Raw genomic sequence first — 19,796 nt, forward strand, 5'->3', positions numbered from 1 at the left:
TCTGGAAGTCCTTGCTGCCCCTGTGTGCTCTGTAGCACAGTGCATGTCAAAGGACGGAGCCATTGCAACTCCATTTCCATCTTCACTGGGTTGGTGCACCAGCTGCAATAATATTTCACGTCAATCCCTGATTAGTTAGGGGAAGGTCAGCTATTTCTGACTGGCCTCGCCCAGACAGAGAAACAGAATGAAGTTCTGCCATCAACGTCCTAAAATAGAAGGCCCTTTTCATCTGTCAGGCTTGAGTCAGCCACATGGAACACAAATTAGGAGACACAAATCGACTCCCAGGGCACTGGGAAGAAAGGCACAGGCAGAAAGTCAAGAGAAGAGGAACTTCTTCAGATATGAGCTGTGTTCTCCAAACAGCTTTTTAGTCCCTGTCCCAATAATTTTATTTATTTAACTGTTTCTTCTTAAGTTTTGGTTTGTTGTTTTTGTTTTCTAAGACCACTTCAATAATGAAACTGAGCGTGGGGATAGTTTTTGGAGGCTTCTTTGCGGCTCTGGGGGTTTTGCTTTTTTTGGTGGCATTTGGAACGGATTATTGGCTTCTGGCTACGGAAGTAGGAAGGTGTTCAAAAGCACCTGAAGATGCTGGGGTTAGTATGGACATTTCTATTTACAACAAGAATTGTATATAGGTTTCTTGAATGTGTTTATTCACTAAGAATTTACTTCTGTATGGACTTTTGACTATACTCATTTTGACCTCCTGGAGGCTTAGAAGCTCAGAAGCTTACGTCAAAACCTCTTGTAACCTGTTGTAACCAACTCTAAAATGAATTTGTCTTTTGTTGTACTACTCCTTGGGCTATGTGACAGTGTTTCAGAGGAAGTGTAACAGTTTAGATCATCTATAGCTAATGTATATTCAGACAGGCTGTGTTTCATTATGATGGTGCTGGGTTTTACCTCAACATCTAAGCTTGATGAGTTTAGCGATTGAAAAATTGATGATGATGGCTGCTTTTTCATTTTATTTTTTTTTTTACTCTGCAGGTTGAAGAGGCCACTTTCCATCACGAAGGTTTCTTCTGGAGGTGCTGGTTTAGTGGAAATGTAGGAGAGAATAATGCCAGCATGTGGAATTTTTGGTATAGTAAGTAACTTTTTCCTTTTACATTACAGTAGTTTGTCCTCAAAATTGTTGTCAGGGTTTTTGTCTGTCTTACAAATCACTGGATTTCATATGGCTTCTTTGGTGATCTGGCTCTTCAGCGACCCTAAAACAAATTCTTGACAAACATTTTTGTTAGCTGTACTAAAGGAAAACCTGGGACAAAGTGTTTAGTTATCAATTTACACTGTGAGTGTTATTGCTGCTTGTTAACCTGAGTCTGTCCTTATCAGGACAATCTCTTGCCACTTACTGTTAAACAGACTGTTTACGTCTCTAACGTAGGAAAAAGGAGCTTAATGGTTAGGATGGTCCATGAATTTTTGCTTGGAGAGTTTCTCCAACCAGTTCCATAAGTGGGTTAAGGAGGGCATGGACAGTTCCACTGTGACAATGGTGTAGGACACATCATTGCCAGAAGAATTCCACTACTAAATTCACAGATGACCCTTTGCTTTCCTTCACTACGTGCCAGAATTCTGGAAGATCAGTTAGTCTTTTACAACCATAAGCTCCCATGGAGAGGTCAAGCAAGACTTTTTTTCCTGTCTTTGACCCTACCTTTGAGGTACAGGTATAGTGCTCCCTCTCTTTATTGCAAGATTTCCACAGGCCTGGAATTCGATAACCCATATTTTTCTAAATATATTGCGTGGGTTTAGGTGGCAAATGTAATATTCACTGTAGTTAATTTCCCCTTGTTATATGTCTGGAGAATTCTGCAGTGAGGAGTATGAAATTTAAGTGTGGTTCAACCTTGATCTTTCAAAAAGAAAGTGATATATTTATAAGCATTTAATATAAAGGGTGAAATTACCCTTCTCTGGGGATATTGATTCCATAGCCTAAAATCATAATTGTTGAGACTGTAAACTTTCTGAAAATGCTTGAAATTTTTCATTGTTCTTTCACAGAAGAAAAAGTAATTTTCTGTTAGTTTGGGTTTTTTTGTTATTGTTGTTTTTGTTTGTGTGTTGTTTTTTTTTTTTGTTGTTGTTGTTTTTGTTTTTGTTTGTGTGGGGTTTTTTTTTGTGGGACGTGCAATAATGAGTCTGACATAATTAACCCTCACAAGAGAAAGGTGCATGTGAACATCAAAGCAGAAGTATGTACTGCATATAAATTCCAGTGTGCCTTCAGCAAGGCTGCTTTGCTGTTCCCCTAGTACAAATCTGTGTTGCCCTTTAAGGAATATTCTTGGCTGGATAACAAGGCTGGTGTCTCTTACCAAACTAAATCCTGTAACTCATTGCCTGGGAAAGAACCTGGAATCTTGACCTACGGAACTCAGTTTGCCCATTTGAAGAACAGGCTTAAAATATTTTGTTGTTAAGGTGGGAAAATACTAATCTTTAGCTTTCTTTCACTTTTAGCTAACCAGTCACCTTCTAAGAACTGTACACATGCTTACCTGTCCCCATTTCCTCTTATCCGAGATGAACACAACTCAACCTCCTATAACTCTGCGATCAGTAAGTATTTTATTTTTAGCTGAAAATGGATACAGTGCCTATAATTTCAAGAAAACAATTTGGATGCTTCACTATAAAACAGCCTTATCGCTCCACACAGTTTAATTAAAAGAGTTTTGGAGTTTCATACTTCTCATAATTTTTCAACACGCATATTTAAGACACTATTTAGCAAAGCCCTTAAAAGAATGCTTAGCTTTAAGCATGGTGGCAGAATGGAAGTAATTTCTAAAAAAAGAGATTTTTCCTTTTTAATTTTTTTTTTCCTCTGACATAGAATGTATCTTACGTGGGCTGAATGCATTAAACAAGTGCCTCTTCTCATGTATTCCAAGAAAACTGTGTTTTTGTTAAATAAACAACCACATGTGGAAATATATTGCATTTTTACTTTATGAGGGAGGAGGAGAAGGGCCTTGACACTGAGCTTATTCAGTAACTCAGATGCACTGCACTGACTGCTGGATGTGCCATCTTCTTGCCATTGCTACTATAGGTAGCTGAGGGGTTGAGATTACTCTAAACAGTGTTTGCCATACATGAATAATGTAGCCTAAGACTGTTGCAATGGGCAGTTTTGTTTTGTGAACTAAGCTCTTCTCAAATATATATATACACACTCTATAATAATTCAGAATACTATGTTAAACTGAGATGTTAACACCCAGAAAATCTAGTGCTGTACCATATGTGTAATATATATGGTAATTGAAAACCTCAGGTTTGAATAATGCCTGGGAGAGTCTGTTTCTACGTCTCTTAAAAATTACTTAAAAATACTGTTTGCAGTTCATCAGATCAAGAGCTTTGTGCAAACATATTTGAAGTAAATAATTTTTGATACCTATTTCATATGACTTTTTAAATAACCCGTGATGTGTCAGTGCTGCCTGTCTCTGTGCTCGCTGACTTGGTGACTTAAGTGATCCCTCCCTGTCCTGAAGCTGTAATTATACCTTTGCTAACTTTGAAGTGTCTTTAGAGTACAATTTTTACACTGCAGGCATGAAAAAAGAAAGTAAATTGGACTGATGATGGTTCTGTTAATCTTTAGAAATTATGAATTTTTAGTCCAGGCAGAATTCAGACCTCACTATTCTAGTCTGTAACTTCACAGCACATCTAGAACACTTTATCTTCTTGTTACAAAGTGACTGAGTCATCCGCTCCTAATAATCTAGACCGAGTTTATATTCCACCATTCACTCATACATTCACAAAGGATCCTCAAATTGTATTGCATGATTACACAAAAGTGGACAAACAAAGAATAAGGAAAGGAGAAGGAATATTATCAAAATTTTAATTAATTTCAGTTAATATTTGCCAAAAGAACCACTGCTCAAATATAATTTTCCTATCTATATTTCATATTAGGAGATTAAAAATATACAGAGCTGTACCATAGATGCTGGCCCAGGTAGAGTATATTCAGAGCCACTCCTGCTATATAAATAGATACAGTTGAATTGCTTTTGAGCTCATTAAAACTGAAGAGGGTGGGGTTTTTTTATGCCTCCAGTTCATTTTCAGCATCCAAGCTGAATTATTTACTAGACCAGGTATGCTTGTTCAAGAATCACAACTTTTCATGGAGAAGGTTATGTTGTCATGTCGTCTGTGTGTTCAAAACTGGTTTCTCCTTTAGTATAGTTTGACAGTACTGCCCACAATATTAGGCTAACAAGTTTCTAAAACCTTGCTGCAACTGTAGCTGGTAAATATTTGAAGATTATCATCTTCTTGATTCACAGCAGAGGAAGTATTTCTCTGTAAAAGCCAGTGGCAAAAGCCCTTGGTTTGATCTCAGGAAGAACAAGGTTTCATCAACTATTTGTATATCCAGTTGGCTGCATCTAATACCTTGCATCAGCTAAACATAGAACAAAAGGGACTAGGAAAAGATTGAGATTACTGTCACTTTTTTTATGGTTCTGTTGCTGTTTCTTTATACATTATTATTATTTTCATGGGCCATAGCTTGCTCAACATATTCATTTTTGGGGATAAATACAGAAAATTCCAATACGTGTCTATCACTTTGTTTTTAGTGAGCCTCTCAAGTCCTACTCTAATTAGGAGTGGAGAGGAAATGTTCTGTCATCTGAGAAATACTTAGTTTGCTCTTTCATAGTAAAATAAACAGGTGAATAAAAATCTTTAAACTTCATTAGAAAAATCAAACATATTGTATTGTACAATACAATTTTCTAAAAATCTTTAACTTTCTGTTAGCAGAACTGTTAGTTTCTGAGCAAGCAAAGGCACGTGACTTTTCACACTGTTTGGCTTAAGAGACTTTAGGACCTTACCAGAGGAATTTGGATTTAAGTGCAGCCCATAGTGGAAATTCAGGTGTGGTTTGTTGGTGGAGTGCCATTTTGCCATCCAGTTAGAAAGGCTCAGGCAAAGATAAATTTCCCAAAGAGCATAAAATCTGTGATGATTTTTGAGTGCCATGTCTGGACCAAGTTCTCTGTGGACGTAACTCCTTTGGCTTTAGTGTCAGTAGGAATTTTTCTCAGAGCTTTTCTGGGCCAGAATTCCAGAGGCTCAGTCTACCCCCTCCTCACTTCTTTACATCTTTTTCTGTGTTGGTTTTATGTTTGTGTGATAGTTCCCAAAAGACTCAAAACACTGAGGACCTTGAAGGTTAGTGTTATAGTACACTTTACAAAGCTTCAGATCAAAGGCTTGGTTCATCCTGGTGTATAAACCTAGACTATGAGCTCTTGGTGTCAAGTATTGTTGCCTTAGATGGAAATGTAAAGACAGAGAAGCCTACAGTAATGCTTATATTGAAGACTTGAATGCATATATTAATGTCTCGGATTTCTTTTCATCATTACTGTCAGATGCATGATCAGCTTTGAAGGATTAGATAGCACTGTTTTAAATTGCAGCTTGCTGTATATTTTAATCTCAGCTATACTGTTTTTGTTCATTCACTGGTTTTGTGAAATATCTTGGCGAAGTGGGGAGGACTTCACCTACCTGCAGTGTAAGGTGTAGTCCACAGCTGTGGTAACCACCACGTATGGTTAATGTGCTTAAAGAAATTTGTAGGCCATGTCATTTATCTTAATCTGAAATGGCATCTAAATGAACTCAGGGGAAGCCTGACTCTAGTGACTTTCTGTGATGCTACAGTGGTTTATAGTAACAGCTATTATAGAGTGCAGCTCTTGAGTAAACTTAGACAGCACCTCATTGTGTTGCCAGCAGATTTATTTATGTGGTGATACACAAACTTCTGTTCAATGAACTACAACCTAGAAATAAAAAAAAATTTAAATTAGCCCACACCATAAAAGTGCCAGAGTAGTGACCTCTCCATTCTAAAATAAACATATTTCTATAGTCATAATCAGATTGGTTATCCTGTCAGGCTATTTTGAAAACATAGTAGTATATTACTTAAATAATAATTCATTGCTAGCTAGGTTAATGCATGGTATGATGCTATCACTGACATTCAAGGACTACAGGACTACTAGGCCTGTTTTTAAAAAATGTAGAAAGTCCTTACTCATACAAGTAGTCTCATTGGCTATAGTGAGATTATTCCTAAAAAAAAAAAGAAATGCAAAATCTAGCACTTAGTCAAGTAATTAATTTTATTTTTGGGGCTTTTTTTTTTTTTCAACTTTATTTGGAAATAAGCAATAGTTCCTTAACTGGTGTAAATTGTCCCAGCACTTTCTGAAGCTATATTGGAAGCCATTTAATGGGGCTGTGCTGACACATTAGTTTAATGCTCTGGTTTGTAGCTGTAGTACTTTTTTTTCCCTATAAATTTCTTATTTTGTCCAGTACTAAACACATTGGCAGCATTTGAAGTAGTGCCTAATATAATGTAGAATACACAATGTTTATAGGATTGGAGTGAAATTCTGGTTCAGCGAGTGCTGTATCTAAAATGATGTGATCAGATTTATTGGTAGGTTTCTTGCTGGGTTGAAATTAACTTAATCTAGAAAATATCAGCAATTAAATCTGAAAATAAAAGTTGTACAGTGTATAGTTAGCAGAAGTCTATTTCTAGGGAAAAAAAGTGCTATGTAATAAAGTCACATAATTGCCCATGAGAAATTGTAATACCATACATTTACTAAAGGAGAACTCCCCAGCCACCCGACAGTGATAAAGCAAGAAGTATTTAAAAAAAGCAATGTAGTCATACTGTGAACATTGTATTTGTTTTACTGTTAAGGTTATTTAAAAAACCAAAAATATTACTACTAAGGAATAGTAAAGAGTGTTATCTCGTAAAGGTAGTACACTAGTAAAGGTACTAGTGAAAGGTACTCGTACTTTACACTAGTAAAGGTACTAGTGAAACTGAGGTCCTGCAAGGTTTACTGTGTTGCTAGGTGTGTCTTCTGCACTGCTGAGATCTGTGATCTCATTTACAGTTGTTTATCTGCAGAGAAGATGCTCCTGATATGGAGCAGTTCAGACACTTCACCTTTCACTGTATTTTATATTGTGTGTTACAGTAGTCTTGCCAAAAACATTTAATATCTCTGACATGAAATAGAGAGGTAAAAAATACATACTCTGTAACACAAACCACAGTCAAATAATAGGAAAGATTAGTTTTAAAATGTGAGCTCGTGGGTGAAAATCTAATGCAACTTTTCTGAGTCATTTTGCCTGTGCTTACTAATGGTTATGCAGCACTGTACTCACACCTGCTTCAAAAGGTTTTTCAGTTTTGTAGTGCTTAATAATTCATATTGATACTACATTCAATATTAAGTGGCTGGGTTTTTTTTTGTTTGTTTTTGATAGGCCATACTACTACACAATAAGTGTGAGTTGTAGGTGGTACAGCTGTGTAACTTTGTCAAATATCCTATTGCTTGTCTTTCATCTTAAAATATGAATCTGTAGCTTCAGTTTATAATTCATGCTGGGATCTACTCTACTAGAAAAAAGAGCTTTTGATGATTTTCAGCTGTTTCTCAAAAATTTGGTCCCTTTCTCAAAACCAGGGGCATAAATAAGAATTTCTAGGGAGAAAAACAAGTAGCAAGGGAAAACCACAGGCCATGCAGTTTTGAAGGAATATGCTGCAGCTCTCATGTTCCCATAGTATGCAGGCTGAGTGGTGCAGAGCTCAGAGACACGCATACAGTGTGTACTCCTCTTTTCTTCTAAGTACTACTTTATTTTTAGGCCTGCCTGTCACTGCCAAGGCAAATGTACCCAGCAAAGGGGCAGCTTACCAAGACAAGTTACAGAACCTTCTGTTTAGCACTCTTGCAACACAAAGCAATGGCATCTAAGATAAACACTGCAGATAGATTTACCCTGGACTCAGCAGCAGTGCTTGTACTTTATTTCTCCTGTTGTAAGAAACACTTGGAATAATGCATGTGTTTGGGGTACCTGACTCAGACATCTCTGTGAAGTAGGCAAAGGTGCTCCTTGTCATCTGGACCAGAGCACAGGTTATCTTATGAACTGCTTCAGGGAGACTTCAAATTTTGCAAACTTCTGTTAATGTTTTGTATAGGTACACTGAATAATTATTTCTTGAAAGAGGCTGCTGGGATCAATGTCAGCCCTTTTCCTGGGATATAAGGAAGCATAATTCAAAGCAGCATCTTCTGTTGCATTCTATCTGTCATGGTTCAGCTCAATCTCAGAGCAGCAAAGTCTCTGACTTGAAGAGTAGGTTCATTCTTAGGAAGGTTTCATTTCAGCCAGCTCTTTTGTGTTCACCTGTAGATGCCAGCTAAGCTAAATGACAGCAGAAGGGCTGCATTGTAATTTTGAGTGATTAGCCCTGTAAGAACTGATCTTGCCCATCTAGGCAGAGAAGATGGGAAATGTAGTCTGAGCAAAAATGGTCTGAGCATGAAATAAGTGAAGTCTTCTTTGCAGAAGAATGATTGCTTTTTAACTACCTTACTAAAGAAAGAATCTTAAACTATTTCCTCAGACCTGTCCTACAAATGATCCAAATGACTTACTGTCTTGCAAGTTAAAGGGGGTAATCTTTTTCCTGAAAAGTCATAGATTTGGAGACTTTTTACCTGTCAACTATATTCTATTTTCTAACAGATACTTTATGATGGAATTACCTGGATAAACAAGTTTGAGGATCATCAGGATTTATCTATGATTGTCTAGAGTAAATATTTATTTCTAGAGAAATAGAGTGGAAGCTTATTTCAGGTGGTAGCTAAGTCAAATCAGTACTTTACATGTCATGCTTAAAATAGTTATCCTGTTGGAGCAGAGAAACAGCTTTTCTCTTGCATAGTTGCAGAGAGGATTAAACAAATTGTCATCATTTACATTTGTACTCCTTTTGTGTTCCGTTTCCAGGAATATTTGAACAAATAAAGCTTTTCTGATAAATTTTCACTGAAACAGAGGTGAAAGCTTCCTGTATGAGGAGCAGATAATGAAATTGCATTCTGATTTTGTAATGCTGAAGAATCTTGTGTCCTCATCCATTCAGAAAATAGAACCAGTGCTGTATGACTTAGGGGTCTGACCATAATGATATCAAAGAAAGCTTTTTCAAGGTCCATTTTGGCCTATGTGTCCTATTATGTAGCATGACTTTGAAGTACCTTGGGCCATCCATGTAAAAGAGTTGGGTGGTTATGGACTGATTTAGCGGTATTAGGTTTTAAATGAGGAGGTAATGTCCCATGGATTTGGGGACTGCAATGAAGCTTAGCAAAGTAGCCCCATGAGTAAAATAATATGAAATTGCTTCAGAGACCCAAGACTGAAAGACTTGAGAGATTTACCTTTCTAGGTCTCCATTCACTGTCCATTTGCATTAAGTGAATCATTTAACTATGTGTTTAACTTTAAATAGGTGCCTAAATCCCATAAGAGGTAGAGTACTTAAAGCAAAATACACACAACAGCTTTGCTGAGCCACAGCCTTATTTCTTACCTACTATTGCCATTTTTTTTTTTCTTTATGTGGAAAGAAGACTTCTGTTGGGTATGAACCAAAACACAATTTTAACCCTTCTGCCAGCTACTTTCTGAGACATTCATCTTTCCTATGCCCAAATCTGCTGTCAGGGTGGTGTAAAATTATGTCTCTGAACGTTTGCCTGAATTAAAAGGGACTTTATTTAAAAAGTGTGGCTACTGTGTTGTGCTGAGTATGATCTAACCAATACATTTATAAGGCTGATAGAAGCAAGATGGTGTTTACCTTATCATGAGTTAAGCTGGTCGAGTTAAAAACTATAGATTTTTCAAACACATTTTGAACATAGTGGGAAGCATGAGCAGATAATGTTTACTACACCTTCAGATTTCAGACGAGAGCAAACCCAAATTATTCCAGAATAGCTAGCTCTAACAAGCTGTATGGATTTGAAACTTCCAGAATATGAACCAGTATAATAGTTGCTTGGTTGTGTTTTGCCATAACAGTAAGTAGGTGCTGTCAAATGATAAGTGGCAGTTTCTTTTGTGACTCACTTCTCGTGACTTGCCAGCTGGCTTATATGCTTCCCCTCAGTTGGGTGGAAATGTTTTTCACTGACTGAATTGTCAATGCTTCAAGATTTTAAGATCTGATGATGGAGATCTTCGCAACTCATAATTTCACTAATGGGTTGTGTTAATGTACCAATTTTTAAATTCATGGGAGAAATTTATGTCACTCTTGTAGCATTTGTAAAATGATGACTTTGTTAAATGAATGTGCAATTAACCAGCTAAAAAAATAATTGTTAGAAAGACTCTTTTGGCCAGAGTATGTCACAAAACTCTCGGCTCATTTATCACCAGCTGCATCCATTAATTCAGCACTGCTTGGCAGTGTCTAACAGGGGCTTCTGAAACGTTGCATTTTGAATGTAATAGCATATGAAGGGCTTTAGAGCAGGAATAGGCTGCTTTCAAATACTTCACTGTTTTTCAGAAGCCTGGTTTACATTTTTTGAGCTTCTCCCCTGTCCTACTGTAGACTTCCATCGATGGAAGATGACTATATTTAAGGAGAATTATCCAGTTGTAAATTGTAGAGAACTTACAGATTGCTGTTGGTGATATGGTCTGAGCACTAAGAATGTCAAGATGTTGCAGCTCTCTGCTTCTCCCAGACAGTTTTGGTAAAACAATTGTATCCTGTCAGTCCAATCACTTGTCCCAAAGAATCATTGGTACAGCTTTGGTGTACCGTTTTCTAAAAAGCATATATTTGGTCAGGTTGCTATCTTACAAGTCACTGCTAAATATTAAGCAGACAGATTACATTACCAGTAACTTGCAACCTGTTTTCCATGGACATCAGATAAGGACTGGCATTAAAACCTAATTTGGCCACATGATATATAACATATATGCACAGCAGAATGAATGTTTCACTTACTAGTAAAAGTGAAAAGAGAAGGGGTAAAGAAAAATATTTGTGAACCAAATATGTCACTTGTTGAAGTTCTAAAAAGTGTTGCATTCTTTTTATTTCCTTCTTCCCTTTCTCCAGTTTATCGAGGTTTCTGGACAGTTCTTATGCTCCTGGGAGTGCTCACTATTGTGATGGCTAGTTTCTTCATCATCTGTGCAGCTCCTTTTGCCAGCCACATTCTGTACAAAGCAGGAGGAGGCTTTTTCATCATTGCTGGTGGGTATACTGTTTGCTCAGTCAGATAAAGTATAGAAAGGATGAGAGATTTCTTCCATTTTCCTTGACTAAAAAGTATATTAAGCATGGTTAGAAGAAAGAAAAACCATATGCTTCTATCCTTTGGCCTGTGGAGTGCCTGCTTTGGAGACAATTCTTTCCACAGTTACTTAGTCATGAAGCTATTCTAAAATCTGCTGACTTAAAATTTTATCTGATTAAGATCAAAAAAATATCCAGGACAAATAATGGAATTACTGCTTTTTTAGCAGGAAGAATGCATAAAAGGAGAAGGGGGTTTTATCAGTGACACAGATGATGATTATGGTGGGCTCTAAAGAAATTGGAAGACAGAGCACATTCACATGACCAACACAGAGAAATGTTCTTGATGCAATTGGACTACACAAAATTATTGTCACATATGAGTAAGTGGGAGCTCTAAACCTCTGTGAATGAAAGATGGCAAATAACTGGATTCCCTCCTTTCTCATAACCCATGCATACTGTGGAGGATGCACCCTCCTAGGGTTCAGCTGATAAGGGTGGCTCTCTGGGACTCTGAGTAACCTCAAAAAGCCTGGGAAGACGTCACACTGGCGTGTAAGGTGGAGTTGTGTAAGATGTAAATGATAGTATGTGCTCAGTCACTGCTCTCTTTCCTATAAAGCCAGGTGAAAGGCAGCCCTGGGGTGAGAGCAGTGCTGTGTTATCAGGTAGGGCCACTCATGTCAGGACCAAAAGTTCCAGGTTCTCTTTCTGCTTCTGTTACTGACCCCCTGACTGTGTTACCTGCCTCACCTCACAGCTCCTCACAGGTACCTAGTGACCACTGTTCCCTTTTAAAGGACCTTCACTGAAGTGTGGGAAGTATTTTATAATTGCTGAAAAAAATCCTGCATACTTGCATTTGATCCGTTGACAATTACTCCTCCACACTTTAAAAAGACACACAAAAAATACTCGTAGTCTGATGGAAATCCTAAGATATTTCAATGGTTTTTGTCACTAATATGCAGGGTAAGAGCCCGTGTGAGTTCTGCTCTTTTTCTGCGTTTGTAATCTGTAAAAAAATTCAGCTGTCCCTGGAAAGTAGCAGAGGCTGTTAGAGAGGAAGAGGGCACTTGAAAGACACCATGAACTGATGGGCAGAGGTGTGAAGTAACAGGTGTGTTCTCCACTCCTTGTCACTTCATCTACTCTCATTTAGGCAGGGGAAAATTAGATGCCCAAGTCTGTGCTAGTCTCCCTTGGCTTCCCCGGGAGGCCTGCAAGAGGCAATAACATTCCCTGGCAGTCAGAACAGTGGGCATGTAAGAGGTTCTTCCAGCTGGGGATTCATTTCATCCTGAAAGAGGGGCCTAATTGGATCAGATGAATGCACTGTGGAGGAACCCTACACCTCTCTTTCTTTTACTGAGAGAATCCAGAGAGACTAATTTTTTGGGGACTGTGAAGTTAAGTGAACTTTATTATCCCAGTGTGTGGCCTTGGACTTGTCTTTTTGCCCCTCTCACCCTTCGTTCCTATAGAGCAGATGTGCTTCAGGGTAAATCCTGACTTTTTATGCTCTATATATGTGTTGTCTTTCAACTTCAGGACCATTCTCAATCAGGGCTTCAGAGCAGAGCAGTGTTATTTTTACTGTTTGCATTGTTGTTGTTGAAAAGCAAAGATATTTAGGAAAATCCTACTATGATTTGCCAAAAGGTAGTGGTGGCAGCAGAATATAGGACCCTGGTGCCATTCACCTTGCAGAAGACATTTTGGCTTGGGCAGGGGGACATGGTTCCTCACCAAGCTCTTCTGTATCTACTCTCAGTCCCACCAGTAGGGCAGGGCTGCCTGGGGAAGACACTTACTGTAAATATCTTTGTCCTATCCAATGCTTCAGATCACCCACAAAAACATTAAAAAAAGGTTGTTGCTCTCAGCACATCTCACAAGTACTCCCATAGAGAAGGTGAGGGTTTCATTATATAATGAATTAAAGTCATGCTGGTGGATGTGACCATACGTACATAAGAAGACCTTATAAATACTTTGCATTATCAGTAACTGTGGGATGTTTTGGGCAACAACCCTGGTTCCTCTGGTGTTCATAATCAATGACCCGTTGTGTTAAATGGAGGGTAAGGAGGAATCTCAGATCCAAAGTTGTGACAGCATGGAATGTCTCTCTCTCTTTCTCTCCCAATAGGAATTCCTCACAATAGCTAATGTCTTACATCTGGGATAACTTGGGGGCAAATCAAGATAAGGTAGAACCTGATGCAGAAGAGGAGTGTTTTAGAGAGCCTGTTTGTGCTCTGCTGTGTTCCCTAATGCCTTGACCCCTTCCTCTCTCACCTCCTTCAGGACTAGAGAGCCTGTTTGTTTACTAGCTCCCAAAGGCAAACAGGGCATGGAAGGGGAGAGTGATGAGAAGTGGTGTATGTTTACCACTCATACCAACATGTGATCAGGATGCAGCCAGGGTGTGAATCTATTTTAACACAGACCTAATGGGAAAATGAAAAGAGGTAATGTGACTCATATCATAGGTGAAGTTAGAGTTCCTGTAAGACATAAACCATCATATTGATTTGAAGAAGAAAAGGAATTACATACATAGTTTTGAAAGGGCCTGGATGCTGTCTTATCACAAAGTTAAGTAGGTGTTGCACTGGAGAGAATAGTAGGTTTCTGTGAAAGAAGTTAGACAAGACAGGTTTTCTGTGGAGATCTCCAAGATGGGAAGGTCAGTCATTTTCCTACTTAAATATCTTTAAAGAAAAAAGTTACTTGAAGCAATTTTAATACCTGCTGTTGGACTGAAATAGCTGTATCCTTTTGCAACCTTAATAGACAAATTAGGTAGAAGATAAAATCTCTGCCTCAGCTGAAGCGAACAGCTTGTAACATGGTCTGCTGTGCCATCTTAGGGCTCATAAAGCAGCTGAAGATATTATTGAGTGGACAGAGATCCTAAGTGACACAGAATAAATTTAAGTTGGAAGAGACCTCTTGTGGCAATCACATCAAAGTTAGAGGAGGCAGCTCAGAGCCTTGTCCAGTCAAGTTTTTAAAATCTCCAGTAATTGATGTTCCACAGCATCTACTGGCACTTGTCCCACTTTGACCAACTTAATTGTGAAAAATTTTTTGTTTGGGTTTTGTTTGGGTTTTGTTTGGTTTGGTTTGTTGATTTTTTTTCTTTTTTTTTTTTTTTCTTTTCCTTGTATCCACCTGAATTGTCCTTGCTGCAGCTTGTGATCACTGTGTCTGATCCTTGCAAGTGTGCAGGTCTCTGAAGAGTCCATCCCCATCTTCTCCATAACTCCATTTAGAAAGGTTAAGACTGCTTTTCTAGACTAAAACTCCCCAGCTCACTCAGCCTCTCCTTGTTCTCTATCACCATCTTGGTGGTCATCACCTCAGTTTATCAATCTCTCTCTTTCACCAAGGGGGCCTCAAACTCACCAGTTTTCCAATTACAATGGCACAAATGCAGAGTAAAGGAGAATAATAATAGTATTTTCAGACCTGATGATTGTGTTCTTGCTAATGCAGTTCTTTATGAGATGAACCTCCATTTCTGCCAGACCTGCTTGAATTCTTGCACACTGGAAGGGACAATTATTGTGCTTTAAAGAAGTTTTCTGTGAGGAAAAAACAGTTCTTCTGGACTCCTTTGTCCTTCAAGGCATCCTTTATCCTCCAAGGCAGCCCCCCTTGAGATCCTGCCTACCACTTCCCTGAATAGGCTGAAGTCTGTTCTCCTGAAGTTCTGGGTCTTGTAGCACTAGCTACAAAGCTAGGAGCCATTGTACAGTGTGTAACAGCTTTTTTACAGTTTTCATCCCCTGGGCAGCAGATTTGAGAACATCATCACGTGGGCCCTTTGCCCTTACCTCTCCCCTCACAGCAGCTTAATTACCCACTCAAGGGCTCAGGGGCTCTGCCAATACCTCTGGTGCCCATGTGGATGAACTGCTTTCCCTGTTAAGCTCTGCAACCACATGAACTACCTGAGGCTGCAGGTGAAACCAGAGCTGCTACACCTGTGGTGAAGGAACTGCCTATCAGCTCAATGAAACCAGTCAGTGACTTGAGCACTGTCTTTGCAGCCACACCTCCACATCTACAACATCAGAGGGTGGATCAAGAACAGCTACAGCAGTACAGACTGTAAGAAGCCTCATAGTTGCCTCAAAGGTCATAGGAATAGAAGGGAAATCTGCTATAAAATAATCCCTTGGAGCAGCCTTCAATAAAGTTCATAATTACCTTGGACCTGTTCCTGCCTGGGTGGTGGTGAAAAGTGTCCTCTTGTACTGATGTCAAACAGGCAAGCCCCCAGGATGAGCACAGGGCATTACAGAATCACACCCTGGTGAAGCAGCAAGATTAGAAGTAGAAGCATGACTTCTGCTTCCTGCCAAAAGAGTGAAAAAAAAGCTGATATTTTAATTCTAGCTCCTCGATGAGGACAAAAATCTGTCTTCAGAGATATGTGCCAACTCCCATAACTCTTAAGTTGGATCCTCTGCACGTACTTCAGAGTGGAATGTCAATGATACTTTTGGAATAAAGGTCATAAGAGGCCAAGGTAGGTGGTAGAATCTGTAGTAAGGACAAGAACAGAAAAATGCAATTGGAAAAAGAATATATATACACAGGCACACATGCAAGTTTTCCTCAAGTGAGATAAAGAGTTCTAAACTTCTAGGCACGAGTAAAAAGCTCACATCATTCTTTCCAGCACCTGTTGTCTTCGTGTCTGCATAGTAAAAGATTCGTGCCATAAACAGCCATTCACCACTGACAAGTGAAAGGCATTTCTACGTGGGAAGAATAACTACTAAAGGCCAGCAAACTGCTTCTTGAATTCAGAGACTTTTCTAAAGGTTCTGTATTCTTTCTCCTCTGCAATATGCACAAGTATTTGTTTGAAAGAAATTCAAAAGAATAAATGCAAGAGACAGAAAAGAGTGACCTCAGAGAAGCCACGTCTTATCACACTGCACAGAGCTGTGTATCAAACGTGTGTGGTGAAAAAAAAAGGCAAAATGGAAAAAAAGAAAGAAAATGGAGGAGGAGGGAAGTATTTATTTGTCTTAATCTCTCTCAGACATATTTTGTGTTCTAGGAATAATTTCTCCCATCATTCCTGATTCATCCAACTGCTGTTTTATTTTATATTCACTAAAAGGCAAGGGCAAATGGACACCCACATGCTATGCAAAAGGTCTAAATGCTGAAAGTGTAGAAATACATCATAGCAAGTATTGTTCATAAAAATACTTGCTTCAGGAAATTGGGGAGGTTTTTTTTCCTATCTCAGGAGTTTTGCCTTGGAGCTTGGTTGTGAGAGTTCATGGCATTCATAATAGTCAGTGCAAGGCTACAGGAACAGGTTTCCCAGAATAAATATATATTCAGTAAACTCCTGCCTAAGTGCTTAACTCCCGTGGAATCATAACTCCGTGAAAATTAGGCAGACGGAGCACTAATGAATGAAATGCTGTTGGAGGCCACAGGACATGGTCAGTTTTCACTCAGCCTGATTCTCCTGTTCAAGACATTTCTTGAACACTCTAAGCAATACACCTACTAATTAGCCTCCATTAGCAGATAGTGAGAACCCTTAAATACTCCTTCAGTGCCTTAATTAACTAAGAGAGCTTACATATTCTCCCGTTCTTTTTCTTTTCTTTTAAAGAAAGACATTTATCTCTGCTTGACATACATTTCTTCAGCCAATTTCCATACCCAACAATTTGCCACACGCAGGTATTAACAGCTTGCTGTGAAATCACCCGGTGGAGTTTCTCTCCCCTGGAGTTGTTTTACCACTGGCAGCACTGGCTTGCTATTTTGCACCTAGATAGTGTTGGCTCTAATTTAACCACCTAGAAGGTGTTGCTTCAGACTGCCCGAAGAGTGAGGGATGTCCATTTTGAGATTAATGACTAACTGGGCTATTTAACTTTGTATCTGCCCACAATGGTGGAGGCCATTCCAGATGTGCAAGACTTGTCTATACTTACTGCTGCTATATTCAGGGAATGTGCATCAGTACCTTGTGTAATTATTATTGTTTTGAACTACGTTTGCCCTGATGTAGAGAACAAATTAGAAGACTATAGACGTTTGAAAATGCACAGGCACAGCCATCAGAAGAGGCAAATTCCCATGTTCATAGGGACTTTGCCATATTATTAATGTATCTTTCCAAATCTTTGGGCTGTATTTTTTTTTTTCAGTTGAAGTTTTGAAAAAAACTCCAGATCTCATTCCATTTGTGAATTTGGCCCAGAATCTTTTTACTTTTTACATCAAAAATTGCTAGCTCTGTTTGATTCTAGTTTTCCTATGTTGCCTACATTATCTGTTATCATTAGCTGTTCTGTTTTAGGAATCTTCTTCTCAATTTGACTTATATTTGGAGAGTCTTCAATTTAATGTCTTATTCTTTGTGTCTGGCCCTAAGGTGATCCTTCTCTCTGATTGTTTCACCAGTTTTATGTTTAATACAAGCATAGTACTAGATTCCATCAAAACTGAGTTTTACTTTGGTAAGATACTTTCAAAATTGAATTTATGCCTTTTAGAGTTGAATGTTGATTTTTTTTTTAAACATTGTTAGGAATCTGAGCCCCAGCTAAAAATGTAATCCTGGAAGTTTATTTCATAGGCAGGAAATGTGTCTGCCTCCTCCTTTATTTAGTTTTTCTACTTCCTTTCAGCCTCACAAAAATCACAGATCCTTTGGGATTTTCAGTCACGTTCTGATTATGCCTCGGGTTAACTACTTCTCATTTTTTTGGTGGGCTTCAAAAGGTAGTGTTCACAAGCACTGAGTCGTGAGCTCTCACCTGTCAGACATTCGAGATGTCCAGATTGTAGAGCTATTACATTTTGACCCTAAAGTGCCAACAAGAATGTCGCCACATCACCAATTTAAAGTGCTGCAGCTAAGCTGTCTGATTTTGCCTGAAGCAAATGAGGGAGCAATGATCAGAGTTGCTTCCTGGGAAGTGGGTAGGAAGGGCATGGAAAGAAGGTGGTGAGGCAGCATTTTAAGGTGAGCATGGGGAAAGGCAGCAGTGACAGCTTTCCAGAACAGGCTGGGAGCCTGCCCGTGTTTGCTTACAAAGTGTGTTTGTGGGTTTTGCCTCAAGTGCCTTGTTTGTTCAGGGCTGCATTGTAAATATTTAGGAGGCTGGGGAAGAGACCACAAATACCTTTGACTTGTAGTCTACAGCTCTACAGCCTGTAGGCTGAAGTTTGGCAATAAGTGTTCCCAGGAGTGTGCACTGGCTTGTGGATTTAGTGAGGCACCTAAACATCCTGGGATAAGAACATGATGGAGTGGTGTCTTCCAAATATTGTATTGTTGGAATAGATAGTGCTGCTGCTGTAAGTGTGCTGTGACAGCTGGAGCTCAGGGAGCAAGTGGGTACAGGCTGGAGCATGCAAAAAATTCAGACTTGTGCCCTCAGTTTTCCAGCAAATCTTCTGCTGGAGCATCTGTGCTGCAAGCTTGCATTTCTCAAGTGTCCACATGCCTCCAAAGTGAAATGAAATATTAGGCATGCAACTGATACTTCAGAAAGCACTTTCTTCTTATATCTCCTTCTGGTGTATAGTAACAAAGAGATTAACAAAGTTTGTAAGGACATGTGGTCTATTACTATCATGTGTAAACAATCCAAAGGCCTTTCAGAGGAGTGGTCAGGAAAAGGCTGTGGATTCATTCCAGGAAACTGTTGTATCCAATCTGAGGTTAATACTAATAGCCTGCTTCATAGCTATTATTTTATTACTGTTGGGTTTTGTTCCTGTTTCAGGAACTTCTTTTCTAATGTGGAGGATTTTGAATGAAATACATCTGAATTTGACTGCAAAATATTTGAGTAGAATACTCTGAAGTTAATATGTTCTGAACAAAGCCCTTTTCATAGAAAAAAAAGGAAGCAAATGTAGAGAGGTGAAGATGACAGAAAGCTTTTCCACCCCTTTCCCCTTTTCATATCTCATCCAAAAGGCTGTGATAGAAACAATGTCAGAGTTTAGGAAGCAAAAGTAAAGTTCTTTTTTTTTTTTCCAGGCAGTCCCATCCTCCCTCCTTCCTCCTTCCTTGGCTCCTGAATTCACAACAGTAAATAACCTGCCTGTATTTTGTCCCTAAACACACCTGTGTTTCAGCCTGCCTACCAAACCCAGATACATCCTGTGTTTTGGGAGTATGCCTTTCAGAGCATATCAGAAGCAAGATGGAGATAGTGCTTGTCAGAGGAAGCCAAAGGCAAAAAATATGCAGTGGTGGTTGACTGTACCTTGCAGATGGGGTCTCGAGCATTGATGGGTTTCCAGGTACTACAGCAAATGCACCCAGCCTTTGACTCACACTCTGTTGTTAAAACCTTGTGTTTCTTTTCCAGGTATCCTGTTTTCACTGGTAGTTGTGATGTATGTCATCTGGGTCCAGGCGATGGCTGATCTGGAAAGCTACACATATATGAAAAAACTGGATTGTCCAGACTTTGCTGTTTATGTGCGTTATGGCTGGTCTTTTATGCTGGCTCCTGTAGGAGTGTTTTTT

At 39.0% G+C, this 19,796-nt stretch overlaps 1 protein-coding gene across 1 annotated transcript in view; it reads left to right on the forward strand.

Annotated features, from left to right (window-relative positions):
* Window positions 1-245: 245 nt before the first annotated feature.
* TMEM182 (transmembrane protein 182) overlaps window positions 246-19,796 on the forward strand; it is a 19,608-nt gene continuing 57 nt past the window's right edge. The window contains exons 1-5 of the mRNA XM_008944251.1: window positions 246-602; window positions 1,003-1,102; window positions 2,494-2,592; window positions 11,069-11,206; window positions 19,636-19,796. The exon at window positions 19,636-19,796 is cut by the window's right edge and continues 57 nt beyond it. Coding sequence (XP_008942499.1) covers window positions 462-602; window positions 1,003-1,102; window positions 2,494-2,592; window positions 11,069-11,206; window positions 19,636-19,796 — 639 coding nt within the window. The 5' untranslated portion in view covers window positions 246-461. The remainder of the gene's footprint in view (window positions 603-1,002; window positions 1,103-2,493; window positions 2,593-11,068; window positions 11,207-19,635) is intronic.

This window comes from Merops nubicus, unplaced genomic scaffold, assembly GCF_000691845.1.
Source record: "Merops nubicus isolate BGI_N331 unplaced genomic scaffold, ASM69184v1 scaffold2337, whole genome shotgun sequence".
Lineage (NCBI taxonomy): Eukaryota > Metazoa > Chordata > Aves > Coraciiformes > Meropidae > Merops > Merops nubicus.